Source organism: Hemibagrus wyckioides, linkage group LG19 (genome assembly GCF_019097595.1).
Source record: "Hemibagrus wyckioides isolate EC202008001 linkage group LG19, SWU_Hwy_1.0, whole genome shotgun sequence".
Classification (NCBI taxonomy): domain Eukaryota; kingdom Metazoa; phylum Chordata; class Actinopteri; order Siluriformes; family Bagridae; genus Hemibagrus; species Hemibagrus wyckioides.
Window position 1 is genome coordinate 1,880,001 of NC_080728.1, and position 14,257 is coordinate 1,894,257.

A 14,257-nucleotide genomic window follows, 5' to 3' on the forward strand; every position below is an offset into this window, starting at 1 on the left:
ATCTTTATTATGATTGTTTTAGATCAATGAAATACTGTTTAGCAGCTCACAAAAATTGTCAATTTATAATACAAATTAAAATTAAGAGTCATAAATATGAAAGAAAAGAAGGAAACACAAAAAAACATAGTAAAGTAATATATACAACATCGTGTAAACAAGTAATGTAGTGCAGGAAAGATGTGGTCTAAGTGTGATGTGTGTTAGGAGGTACTGCAGTTTGGTCCTATTTTATTTCTACCTATTCTCGGTTTACATAGTTTTTGTACATATCTGGCATTCACTGTGGACAGCAAAAAAAAGAATTTTATTGTATAGGGAAACTTGTGCTCATGACAATAAACACTTTGAATCTTTGAGTCTTTATCTCTTTGTGTCTGTTAGGGATGCCATTAAAGGGACCAAAACTTACCCACTGAGTGTTTTCAACATCCCAGCTAATGCCATACACTGATCACACTGCAGCTCTGTAGATTTCCTGATAGAGAGTGCTTTTTGGCTTGATTAACACTTTTAAATGGTGTAACTGTAAAAAAAATTCTTATGCTTTGGTATCCTGTCACTGGCTAAATGATGCTGTGGTCTAGCCTGCAATGATAGACACACACACACACACTTGTCCTCTGATCTTTGCTCTGCGGTGCCGCGGTCTGCAGCTTGAAGAACGCTCTGAAAGATGGGGAGGAGCCGAAGTCCGCCGGTGTTTTCATATTAAACTTAAAGGGGACTGAGGAGATCACGAGTTGGTGTACAGTTTATGGAGAATTGCAGAATTTTTAGGGGGGCTAAGTAGCGACGCCCATGGGCATGATTAAGATCACAGTTACAGTGTTTAGTATTTATTTTGCCATCCCATTTATCTAGTTAAATTTCCCTTTAAGTGTGATTTTAGCAGTGACATTAACAATGAGGAGACATTACCTGTGTAGAAGTGAGGAATCTCCATCTTTAAAATCCAGAGGATCTAACAAAGACCGATCACTCTTCATGGAGATACAGCTGGGTGCTGGTGATTCTGATCTCTTTCCCTGGAGTTTACTGCACAACATTATACACAGTCCTTTAGTTATTTATATAACTATCACTGATCAGCCATAAAACTGATGATCTCCTCATCATGGCACCTGTTAGTGGGTGGGATATATTAGGCAGCAGAACATTTTGTCCTCAATGTTGATGTGTTAGAAGCAGGAAAAATGGACAAGTGTAAGGATTTGAGCGAGTTTGATGAAGGGCCAAATTGTGATGGCTAGACCACTGGATCAGAGGATATCGAAAATTGCAGCTCTTGTGGGGTGTTCCTGGTCTGCAGTGGTCAGTATCTATCAAAAGTGGTCCAATGAAGGAACAGTGGTGAACCGGTGACAGGTTCATGGGTGGCCAAGGCTCAGTGATGCACAAAGGCTGCCTGTATGATCCAACAGATGAGCTACTGTTGCTCAAATTGCTGCCCCAAAAAGTTAATGCTGGTTCTGATTGAAAGGTGTCAGAATACACAGTGCATCGCAATTTGTTGACCAGTCATGGTGCACATGCTTACCCCTTGCACCACTGAAAGCACAAACAATGGGCATGTGATCATCAGAACTGAACCATGGAGCAATGGAAGAAGGTGGCCTGGTCTGATGAATCACATTTTCTTTTACACCAGGTGCGTGTGCGTCTCTTACCTGGGGAACACATGGCACCAGGATGCACTATGGGAAGAAGGCAAGCCAGCAGAGGCAGTGTCATGCTTTGGGCAATGTTGGGAAACCTGCCATCCATGTGGATGTTACTTTGACATGTATCACCTACCTAAGCATGGTTGCAGACCATGTACACCCTTTCATGCAAATGGTATTCCCTGATGACTGTGGCCTCTTTTTTAGCAGGATAATGCACCGTGCCACGAGGCAAAAATGATTCAGGAATGGTTTGATGAGCACAACAATGAGTTGACTTGGCCTCCAAATTCCCCAGATCTCAATCCAATCCAGCATCTGTGGGATGTGCTAGACAAACAAGTCCGATCCATGGAGGCCCCACCTTACAGGACTTACAACTTACAGGACTTAAAGGATCTGCTGCTAACATCTTGGTGCCAGATACCACAGCACACATTCAGGGATCTAGTGGAGTCCATGCCTCGACGGGTCAGGGCTGTTTTAGCAGCAAAATGGGGGCCGACACAATATTAGGCAGGTGGTCATAAGGCTGATCCATGTACAGGTTCTTCACTTTTTACTTTAATGAGAATTTAATTTTGCTTACAGTAAACAGAATTAATGTTTAACTGTTAAGTAGTGACTGTTGGATTTTCATTAATATTAGATCTGTTGGTTAAATTATTCCTATAATAAATACATAATAAATCATTCAGATATGAATAACAACAGTACAAGGATGTTGTTGCTTACCAGTTGTTTGAGGCTGGGAAAACATTATCTGTGTCCAGCTCAGCAGTCTCCATCTTTGAATATTAGTAAAATTCACATACATTACTCACACATTAATTTTCACATCTTTAACCTTAAAGAAAAATGCTGCTCACTGCTCATTTAATTTCATACATTCTTTGTTTATGTATCACAATAAGTGAGTTGAATATTATATTATATATCTAATATATTATAATTGTATATAATATCTAATATATTAGAATTGTTGAAAAGTTAAGATGTTTGAACTCAATATTAAACATAATGTGCTATCTTTTATTATTCAGTAAATGTGTTGTAACAGGAGTTGACAGCAATTCAGTTGTTCACCAGTGGATGGCAAACTCGCCAGTGTAAGTTTTGGGGGCAGCGTTTATGCAAAGTCTTGTGTGAGTTAAAGAGTGAGACTCTCTGTGAGCAGTTTACATGCCTACAATAGCGATTGGCATCTACTGATTTTGTCTTCCTATAATGTAGCTTGGGTTAATTAGCATTAGCATCCATGCAGGAAGCCCCATAGCTGTGATTTCCATCTGGGAATTTTCATTTTCCAACTACTGAGGATCACAGGATATAAATGCAATTGATTGTGTTTTGTGTAATCTAGCCATGGGGGTCACAGTCCAGTGACTTCTGTGCCGGTCCCAAGCCCGGATAAATAGAAAGTGTTGTGTCAGGAAGGGCTTCCGGCATAAAACATTGCCAAATTTAACCATGCGAATCGTCAGTACTCTGAATTTCATACCGGATCAGTCGAGGCCTGGGTTAACAATGACCGCCATCGGCCTACAGGGCAGAGATGGACGAAGTACACAACTTCCTTACTTGAGTGAAAGTACAAATACTACTGGTCAAACATTACTCCATTACAAGTAAAAGTTGTAAAGATAGATTTTTACTTAAGTAAAAATCTAAGTAAAAGTACAGAAGTACTTGTTTTTAAAAGTACTTAAGTATCAAAAGCAAATGTCAACGCATTGTTTTATTATTGTTGCATGCAATACTTTCTGTGGAATTAAGAGCTTTTAGAATGTTACAAAACCTATAGAAATTAAACAACTGAATTGACAAAAAAAGACAGCTATAATCATTTATTTTTAATTTAACACTCCTACCACCCCCAACAAAAAAGTACAGGTACATCTGAAGAATTAGAATATCATGAAAAAGGTCAATATTTTTTGTCAATCAGTTCAGAAAGTGAAACCCATATATTATATAGATTCATTACACAGAGTGAAATATTTCAAGCCTTTATTTCTTGAAATTGTGATGATTATGGCTTACAGATAAAGAAAACCCAAAATTCTGTGTCTCAGAAAATTAGAATATTACATTAGATCAATAAAAAAAGGATATTTCAAAGAGAAATGTCAGACTTCTGAAAAGTATGTTCGTTTCTATGCACTCAATACTTGGTTGGGCCTCCTTATGCATCAATGCGGCATGGTATGGAGGCAATCAGCCTGTGGCACTGCTTAGGTGTAATGGAAGCCCAGTTTGCTTTGATAGCGGCCTTCAGGTCATCTGCATTGTTGGGTCTGGTGTCTCTCATCTTCCTCTTGACAATACCCCATAGACTCTCTATGGGGTTCAGGTCAGGCGAATTTGCTGGCCAATCAAGCACAGTAACACCATGGTCATTGAACCAGCTTATGGTGTCACGGGTGGCAGGTGAGGACCCAAATGCAGAACACAGTCCGAGTTCAAACTTAGAGTCTTTATTAAGAACACCACAAAAAATGGCAGAGTTCTCAAAAAACCAGGATACAGCAGGCTGGTAGAATCAGTAAAAGAAACAACCACATATAGTCCAATAATCCACATGAAATGAGATCGCGAAACCGGAAGTTGCGTCCCGGAACCGGAAGTAGCAACATGGAACCCGGAAATGCATGCCTGACATATGGTACCTTTAGCAGTGTGGGCAGGTGCCAAGTCCTGCTGGAAAATGAACTCAGCATCTCCATAAAGCTTGTCAGCAGAAGGAAGCATGAAGTGTTCTAAGATTTCCTGGTAGATGGCTGCATTGACTGTGGACTTCAGAAAACACAGTGGACCAACACCAGCAGATGACATGGCAGCCCAAATCATCACTGACTGTGGAAACTTCACACTGGACTTCAAGCAACATGGATTCTGTGCCTCTCCACTCTTACTCCAGACTCTGGGACCTTGATTTCCAAATGAAATGCAAAACTTACTTTCATCTGAAAAGAGGACTTTGGACCACTGAGCAACAGTCCAGTTCTTTTTCTCCACAGCCCAGGTAAGATGCTTCTGACGTTGTCTCTGGTTCAGGAGTGGCTTGACATGAGGAATGCAACATTTGTAGGCCATGTCTAGGATTCGTCTTAAGCTCCCCCAAATTCTTGAATGGATTTTGCCTGACAATCCTCTCAAGGCTGCGGTTATCCCTTTTGCTGGTGCACCTTCTCCTACCACACTTTTTCCTTCCACTCAACTTTCTATGAATATGCTTGGATACAGCACTCTGTGAACAACCAGCTTCTTTAGCAATGACCTTTTGTGGCTTACCCTCCTTGTGGAGGGTGTCAGTGACTGTCTTCTGGACAACTGTCAAGTCAGCAGTCTTCCCCATGATTGTGTAGCCTACTGACCCAGACTGAGAGACCATTTAAAAGCTCAGGAAACCTTTGCAGGTGTTTTGAGGTAATTAGCTGATTAGGGTGCGACACTATGACTTTCCAATATTGAACTTCTAATTCTCTGAGACACAGAATTTTGGGTTTTCCTTATCTGTAAGCCATAATCATCACAATTTCAAGAAATAAAGGCTTGAAATATTTCAGTCTATGTGTAATGAATCTATATAATATATGGGTTTCACTTTCTGAACTGAGTGACAAAAAATATTGACCTTTTTCATTATATTCTAAATTTTGAGATGTACCTGTACACATCTATGTGTATCCACTCATGAACATTTCAATCAAATGGTCTGTAAATGAAGACTGGTCAGAAAAAAAATCTAACCTGCTTTAAAACCCAGCTACACAACTGTAGCTGTACAACCAGCCAACAGCAACACTGCTTTAACAAAGAGTTATATATGTTTCCACAATTCATTTACACCGTTTTAATATGCATTTACACCATTGTCCAGGATCCTCCATCCTGTGTACAATGCGTTGTGGGCAATATTACCCGTTAGAGTGTGCATTGTTCTGCACTTTGAATTTCTGCCGGAAGTAGCAGACCATCCAGGAATTTTTGGAATACTCTTTTCAGTATACTACGATTTGGGGCATACTAATTCTATTTTTGAATACTATTTAGGACACATCGTATGAGAATTTGGACACAGCATACGTTTTGGTGTGTTAACTAAAATCATTACCAATGTGTTGGTGGTGTATAATATACAAAGCATATATTCGTCCATTTTGTCAGCAATTGAGTTCAAAAAATTATGGAAAACCACTGAACTTTACAACACGTGACGCTACAAGAGTCAAAAAAAAAATCATCCTATGATTAATGTAACTACTTTCTACTCAATGACATTGACAGAAATGTAGAAGTAGAGTATTTGTCTTTCAAATGTAGTGAAGTTAAAGTAAAAAGTATCCAGAAAAAAATAATACTCAAGTAAAGTACAGATACTCAAAAAGTGTACTTAAGTACAGTACTCAAGTAAATGTACTTCTTTACTGTCCACCTCTGCTACAGGGCGCTGGTGGAAATTGGGCTACTGTTGGTCGAAGAAGTAGAGGAGGAAGGAGAGTGTGTAGACAGAGAGAGTAGAGGAAAGGTAAGAGTGTAGGACTGAGAATAGGAACTCTGAATGTTGGTACTATGACAGGGAAAGGTAGAGAGCTGGCTGATATGATGGACAGAAGGAAGGTGGATATACTGTGTGTACAGGAGACCAGGTGGAAGGGTAGCAAGGCTTGTAGTATAGGAGCAGAATTCAAGCTGTTTTATTATGGTATGGATAGTAAGAGAAATGGGGTAGGTGTGGTCCTGAAGGAGGAGTTTGTGAGGAATGTTCTGGAGGTGATGAGATTGTCAGACAGGGTGATGAGTCTGAAGTTGGAGGTTGAAGGGGTGATGTTGAATGTTGTTAGTGGTTATGCCCCACAGGTAGGTTGTGAGTTAGAGGAGAAAGAGAGATTCTGGAGTGAATTAGATGAAGTGATAGAGAGTATTCCCACGGGGGAGAGAGTGGTGATAGGAGCAGATTTTAATGGACATGTTGGTGAGGGGAACACAGGTGATGAGGAGGTGATAGGCAAGTTTGGAGTTAAGGAAAGGAACCTTGAAGGACAGATGGTAGTGGACTTTGCTAGGAGGATGGACATTATTATGGATGTGGTTAACACTTATTTTCAGAAGAGGGAGGAGCATAGAGTGACTTACAAGAGTGGAGGTAGGAGCACACAGGTAGACTACATCCTATGTAGAAGAGGCAATCTGAAAGAGATTAGTGACTGTAAAGTGGTAGTGGGAGAGAGTGTAGCCAGACAGCATAGGATGGTGGTGTGTAGGATGAATCTGATGGTCTGTAAGAAGTGGTGGAAGAAGAAAAAAGGAATGTTGTGAGGAATTTAGACAGAAGTTGAGGCAGAGTCTAAGGCCAAGCAGAAGGCGTATGATGAGTTGTACACTAGGTTAGACACTAGAGAAGGACTTGTACAGGTTAGATAGGCAGAGGGATCGAGATGGGGAGGATGTGCAGCAAGTTAGAGTTATTAAGGACAGAGATGGAAAGGTGCTCACAAGTGAGGAGAGTGTACCGAGGAGATGGAAGGAATATTTTGAAGAGCTGATGAATGAGGAAAATGAGAGGGAAAAAAGAGTAGAAGGGGTAAACTCTGTGGAACAGAAAGTAGATAAGATTAAGAGAAAGGATGAAGTCAGGAAGGCTTTGAAGAGGATAAAAAGTGGAAAGGCAGTTGGTCCTGACGACATCCTGGTGGAGGTCTGGAAGTGTCTAGGAGAGGCAGCAGTGGAATTTTTAACTAGTTTGTTTAACAGGGTTTTAGAGAGTGAGAAGATGCCTGAGGAATGGAGAAGAAGTGTATTAGTGCCGATCTTTAAGAATAAGGGTGATGTGCAGAGTTGCAGCAACTATAGGGGGATAAAGTTGATGAGCCATACAATGAAGCTCTGGGAAAGAGTAGTGGAAGCTAGGTTAAGGAAGGTAGTGGAAATTTGTGAGCAGCAGTATGGCTTCATGCCCAGAAAGAGTACAATAGATGCAATTTTTGCTCTGAGAATGTTGATGGAGAAGTATAGGGATGGTCAGAGAGACTTGGAGAAAGCGTATGACAGGGTGCCAAGAGAAGAGCTGTGGTACTGTATGAGGAAGTCAGGAGTAGCAGAGAAGTATGTCAGAGTGGTGCAGGACATGTATGAGAGGAGCAGGACAGTGGTGAGGTGTGCTGTAGGTCAGACAGAGGAGTTCAAAGTGGAGGTGGGACTGCATCAGGGATCGGCTCTGAGCCCCTTCCTGTTTGCTATGGTGATGGACAGTTGTCAGAGGAGGTCAGACAGGAGTCTCCTTGGACAATGATGTTTGCAGATGACATTGTGATCTGTAGTGAGAGCAGGGAGCAGGTGGAGGAAAACATGGAGAGGTGGAGGTTTGCGCTGGAGAGAAGAGGAATGAAAGTCAGTGGTAGTAAGACTGAGTACATGTGTGTGAATGACAGGGAGGGAAGTGGAACAGTAAGATTACAGGGTGAAGAGGTGAAGAAGGTACAGGAGTTTAAGTATTTGGGGTCAACAGTCCAGAGTAATGGAGAGTGTGAGAAAGAGGTAAAGAAGAGAGTGCAGGCAGGTTGGGATAGGTGGAGGAATGGGTCAGGAGTTCTGTGTGATAGAAAAATATCAGCGAGAATCAAGGGGAAGGTGTACAGGACAGTGGTGATACTGTGTAGCTGCACATAAATTGCAGGGGCGCGGGTTTTAGACACTTCCCGGTAATTGCACTTAAAGCGGAAAGTACCTTAATTTACTACAAAGCGCTCACTTTAAATAAACGTGTAACAAAACAAATACACAAATATTCACAGTATTTATGAGTATAAAGTCTAAACGTTTTAATAATCTTCATCTTAAAAATGGGAAGAAATGAGGTTTAAATAGACAAAATATATTAAACCAAATAAACATAAAGATACGTTAATTTTACTGTCACTTTATATGTCATTATAATCGAGCCATTAAGCATGTTTTTATTTTATTTATTTTTTTTGTTTTTGTTTTAAAATCAGTTCAGTTTACTCTAGAATTGTAGTTATTCCTCTCCAAAGTCACAATAAGTTAGGCATATACTAGGTCAATGAGAGAAATGTGATCTCAGTCTTTAAACTGTAGTTCTTCTGTTCTTTATAGCGTATAGGTTTATTTTAATTAATTAACTAATTATTTTTTTAATTGGTTCTTTTGTACTTGACGCTATTATTTTATAATTTATATTATTTTTATCGTTTTCATGCATTTAAATATTTGTGTGTGTGTGTGTGTGTGTGTGTGTGTGTGTGTGTGCGCGCAAAAGAAAAGAAACAAACAAGCAACACCTGTACAGCTTAAAGTGTGAATGCCAAGCAAAAAAACTAACTATGCAGACAACACACACACACACACACACACACACACACACACATTCTATGTCCATGCCATATTTCAGTCACATTTGGTCACTTGTTTGACAGTAAGCTACGTTTCTTTAAAAAAAAAAAAAATCTCCTTTTGTCCACTCGTTCAGTGTAATTTTATAGAAATAATACTAAACTTAAACGCTGAGCATTCACAGTTTAAGAATAATCCAAAATAAACAAATGATTGACCGAATTTAAATAAAGTAAAGTTTAAATAAAGTTTAAAGACAGAGACGTTTCCACATTTCTGTGATTACATTAGTATATGTCTCTTTGTCAATTTGTTTGCAGAACCTGTGCTACCATCGCGTACACACGTCACATTCAGTGTTTAAACAAACAAACAAACAAACAAACAAACAACTTTAAACGATTAAAATATTAGGACCAAAGACACTTATAATATATATATATATATCTTATAATATAAGATATAACTACGAAAACATCTGTTTAAAACTGACCCACTCAGCATCTTATTTTCCTGCTGATGGGATGTTGATTAATTTATTTTTATTTTTATTAATACATTTTCTCATTAAACCTTATTTTTTTCCTGTTGAAATGTTATAGTTCTGTGGTATAGGAGCTCGCGGACGCTCGCTTTCTTCCTTCAGCGCGATTACCGCTAAGTATCTAAAAGCCGCTCTCGACTATTGAACTGCGGCTACATGAACCGTGCTGTCAGAAAGAGCGGCTGGATTCACCGCAGTCCTGCAACTGTAAGAAAAATGTTACAAACACATTATGATTGTTCCACACTAATAAAACTACATCTACTTCAACATTCTGAATGTTTTGTTCATCAGAAATTGTAGAGAGGAAACTGAAGGACTCTTTAGTAAATACGCCATAAAAACCTGTTTTACAGGTAAGGGTGTACCTGTTCCTCAAGCGCCGCAGAGATCCTACATCTGATTTTACAAGAGCTTTATTTACAATATATACTGATTCTTTTTATATACTGTCGTTTATAATAAAGAGTTAACTCACCTTTAGTCAATAGTCCTTACTGTGTAACAGTAATATCTCCGTTTACTCTCCACAAATTGTAGTCGAGGATGAGATCATGACAGGTGATGTGTCTTATGGGAATGAATCGACTCTTTGAATCGGCTCTTTGGGTGAACGTTGGGAGCTGATACACAAACTTCTCTGTAGTACGCACACATAGGAAAGAGCCGGTAAAGTTTCACATTCACAGTTCTGTCTTTAATTGCTTTAGTACACTAGGCTCAGAAAGTTTGCAAAATATTTATTATTGCTACACACAAACAAAACAATCAGCTTCAATTTATTTTAATTCAATTTATTTTTCATTAAAAATAAATAAATAAATAAACTCTTAAACTTTTTCCAGTATTATCCACTGCAACCCTAGAATGTAGTGCACTCATTTTCACTCTTTAGTGAGTCAAACTACTACAGATTTTTAATCTTTATTTTTTCATTCTGTCCATTATTCCCCAAATAAAACCAAATATTAAAAATCTATAATCTTCTTAATTATTAAGACTAGGCTATTGTGAAATAAATCAGAATTTAGAAAACATCACTCCTCACACTTTTGTGGGTTTATTTGTTTTATTTTTTTTTTTAAAGGCAGCTTCATGGTTTGAGCAAGTGACAACAATTAGTAAAATATCCTATATCTTTACACTATACACCTATTTGTTTATAATGACAGGAATGTATGACCAAACCATCCAAATAAGCTAGACAATTTTGTACACAAACAAGAACAGTGTTAACAAGTGAAAGGTAGAAGATGCGTTTTTCAACCCAAAAAGCATCACTGTGTGCTGTAAAAAGTTGGCTACAAAACTTGCTTTACCTACAGTGCTAATGCAATCATCAATTCATGGCAGAGGAAATGAGTCAGTCGCAGTTATTGCATTGAGATTTCTATAATCTGTACAAAGTCTAAAAGTACCATCAGGTTTTGGTACCAACACACAAGGTGAGCTTCTTGGACTACAACTAGGAATGGCTAAACCATATTCTAACAGATACTCCACTTCTTAAAGCATAATTTCACGTTAAGCTAAATTTAGATGATAGGAATGTGAATTTTACAGCATATCCTTTAATATCACTTTAATATCATGCTGTAACACAGACGTCTGTGTGGATACATCACAGAATATGAACCTTTGCACAAGTTCATACAACTGGGAGAATATCCGCAGGCATTTTCTGATCTAGAAATGGCTTCAACATATTTATATGACACACGACTCTTGAGTTTCCGATCTGGTTGTCAATAACATAATCAGTTTCATTCAACTTCTCCTTGATTACATACCGACCTAAAAACTTTGATGACAGGACAGACGCAAGAAACGGTAGAAGATCAAGCACTTTGTCACCCACTTTAAATTCAGGAGAGACTGCTTTTCTTCAACTTCATCTTAGCTTGAGACTAACAGCAGTGCAGGGCAGTGGTGGCTCAAGTGGTTAAGGCTCTGGGTCGTTGACCGGAAGATCAGGGGTTCAAGCCCTGGCACTGCCAAGTTGCCACTGTTGGGCCCTTGAGCAAGGCCCTTAGCCCTCTCTGCTCCAGGGGCGCCGTATCATGGCTGACCCTGCGCTCTGACCCCAACCTCCAAGGAGGGGATATGAGAAGAAAGAATTTCACTGTGCTGTAATGTATATGTGACAAATAAAGGCTGTTTCACCTAGCATCTTCTTTGCCAGCTCTCAAGCTCACTGGTATTATCTAAGACATTTCAATGTGGCTCTACTTTATTAGACATGAAAGTCTCTTTTAATACTTTAAAAGGCCTCCTACAGAGTGTCCAAAAACTAGTTCAGCTTGACTGAACCCAAAAGACCCCTGAACTGCTTCTCAAGCAGCAAACAAAACCAACAGTACACCCTCGTCCCAGACTTTTCCACTGTCCATGCAAAACTTCAGCATAAACTTAAGGGACTGATGTAATTGTTTTAACGCCCCTTGTGATTGGGTGATATGGACTTGACATTTGATACCCCAGCATTTGAATGATCTGTGAGAATAACATAGAAGTAAATTTAGATTTTATATTTTTTGGACTACCCTTGGAAGACACACTGTGACCACAATTATTAGGTAAGTTGTATTTTTGAGGATTAAATTCATTATTGAACAACTACAGTGCTCTTGGTCAATCCAAAATGCTAATAAACCACAAACCTAAATATTTATGTGTGCACAATTATTTGGCTCCTATTAGTTTGCAGAATTATTATGCAACTGAATGAAAAATGAGTTGACACTTTGAATTGGTTTCACACAAACTATGCATACACCTGGTTAATAAATGAGGACTCATGTTCCATATAACATAATAATTCTGGCCTAAAGTTTATCCAAATTAGGCCTGGAGGTTTGTCTCAGATACCACAAAGAAATCACTGCCTAAATTTAGCCTAAAGTATATTTTCCAGAATCTTGCCCCAGAAATGCCAACATCTGGAAAACCCCTCACCCTCTGCTTAACCTGTACACTGAGGAAACAGCTATAACTGTACCACAATCCATCTAGTGTGGGTTTGATGATGAAAAATCAATATACAAACAAATAAATAAAAAAAAGCATCATGACAGAATAACTTACAAGAAAATGTGGCTAAGCAGAACCCCAGAACTTACATAATTAAAGTTAAAAGAGGATTCTGATCAAGTCATTTAGTGGTTGATCCTTAAAAAAAATAAAAAAAATAAAAATGAACTAAATACCACTACTAACTACAGGCCCATAGCATTAACATCTAATCTGTGCAAGCTGATGGAGCATATGATTATGAACAGATTGGTACATGTTATTGAGAAACGAAACCTTTTTTCTGCATATCAACGTGGTTTATGGAAATGGTGAAACACTATGGACTCTGTGCTCTGCTCGGGGAATGAAATAAGGAAGGTTCAGGTGAACAAGGAAGTGTTAGTTGGAGTATTTTTTGACATTAAAAAAAAGCATACAATATGATGTGGAGGGAAGGACCTTTAATAAAATTGGACAGAATGGGAATAAAAGGAAGGATGTATAACTGGAACAAGAACTTCTTGTTTAAAAGAACTGTACAAGTAAGAGTAGCATCTACATTCTCTCTGATATATACAATAGATAGACAAAATCCCAGGTGATCTGCTTTACAAAAAATTGGAACAAGCGTCAGTAGTCAGATTTCTGGGAATGTGGACTATGTACTACAAATCCTTCTTAGGACAGGACAGTCTGGATTTACAGTTAACTTCTTATGGGTTCTATCACATATAGGTGTAAAGGAAATGAGGAGGCAGACCTTCTGCCCAGGCTGGCTCTGAATCACGCACAAATTGACATTCAAGTATCTTTAAGTAAAAAGCAAATGAAATGGATTATAGCAAAAGAAATAAGAAAGAAGTTACAGTAGGAGTGGAACATAGAAAAAAAGAGAGACATTACAGAAAATGTTGATCCATAAATAAATAAATTTGGCATCATGAAAGATAATTAAGAGAATTTGATAATAATTTAATTGGACACTGTTCATGAAATCTACACAGAATAGGGAAACATGAAACTGGTAATTGTGGCAAATGAGGACAAGAAGAAACTGTAGAACATGTACTCATTAAATGTCTCGCATATGAATGAGCAAGGTTTTATCTAATGCTTGCATTAAGGGCATTGAGAATAAACACTTTGTCTCTACAGATTCTGCTAAGAAACGACCCAAAGCAGTTAAGATCCACCATGAAGTAATAACTTATATAAAAGAAATAAGATTGAATAACAGAATCTAGGATACAGTAATATAGATTAATGTACGTGTGTGTAGAGCCATTCCGTGCACCACACTCCAATCCAGTAGGTGGCGGAAATGCACCGATAAACACCAGAAGAAGAATCCGTCTTCCCAAAGTGAAAGAGTTTCTCTTTCCGCCTCCGCTCCATCTTGGAAAGCGTTTGGAAAAGTAATATTATTACTTTTTAATGTCACAGAACAAGGACTGTTGACTAAAGGTGAGTTATTTCTTTATTTTTAACGACTTTATGTTAGAAGAATGTGGATATATTGTATATTAAGCTCGTGTGAAATCAGATGGAGTAAATCTTCTGATGGCGTATGTGCAGTACTGCACAGACCTTTCAGCTTCCTCTCTTTAATTTATCGTAAAATAAACATTAAGCTGTATGGGGAATATAGTTTTATCAGTGTGAGTGTACATTTAGTTTTTTT

The 14,257-nt window shown here is 38.5% G+C and overlaps 3 protein-coding genes across 16 annotated transcripts in view; 1 reads left to right on the forward strand and 2 right to left on the reverse strand.

The window, feature by feature from the left end:
* The window catches only part of LOC131370163 (NACHT, LRR and PYD domains-containing protein 12-like), a 37,387-nt gene extending 27,234 nt beyond the window's left edge, over positions 1 to 10,153 (reverse strand). For 3 of the 4 annotated variants that reach the window (XM_058417324.1, XM_058417322.1, XM_058417321.1), the window contains exons 1-3: positions 10,043 to 10,153; positions 2,400 to 2,452; positions 922 to 1,038 (exon numbers count right to left, since the gene is read on the reverse strand). In XM_058417324.1, coding sequence (XP_058273307.1) covers positions 922 to 1,038; positions 2,400 to 2,452 — 170 coding nt within the window. In that variant the 5' untranslated portion in view covers positions 10,043 to 10,153. The remainder of the gene's footprint in view (positions 1 to 921; positions 1,039 to 2,399; positions 2,453 to 10,042) is intronic. The other variant, XM_058417323.1, reaches the window with a different exon arrangement.
* Positions 1 to 14,257, forward strand: part of LOC131370162 (NACHT, LRR and PYD domains-containing protein 12-like) — a 404,348-nt gene that overhangs the window by 315,148 nt on the left and 74,943 nt on the right. Inside the window, exon 1 of one of the 6 annotated variants that reach the window (XM_058417316.1) lies at positions 13,903 to 14,040. The exons of the other annotated variants lie outside the window; for them this stretch is intronic. The gene's annotated coding sequence lies outside the window, so the exon portion shown is untranslated. Of the gene's footprint in view, positions 1 to 13,902; positions 14,041 to 14,257 lie in introns of those variants that run through there. 6 annotated transcript variants of the gene reach the window in all.
* Positions 1 to 14,257, reverse strand: part of LOC131370166 (NLR family CARD domain-containing protein 3-like) — a 237,541-nt gene that overhangs the window by 105,889 nt on the left and 117,395 nt on the right. The window lies entirely within an intron of this gene.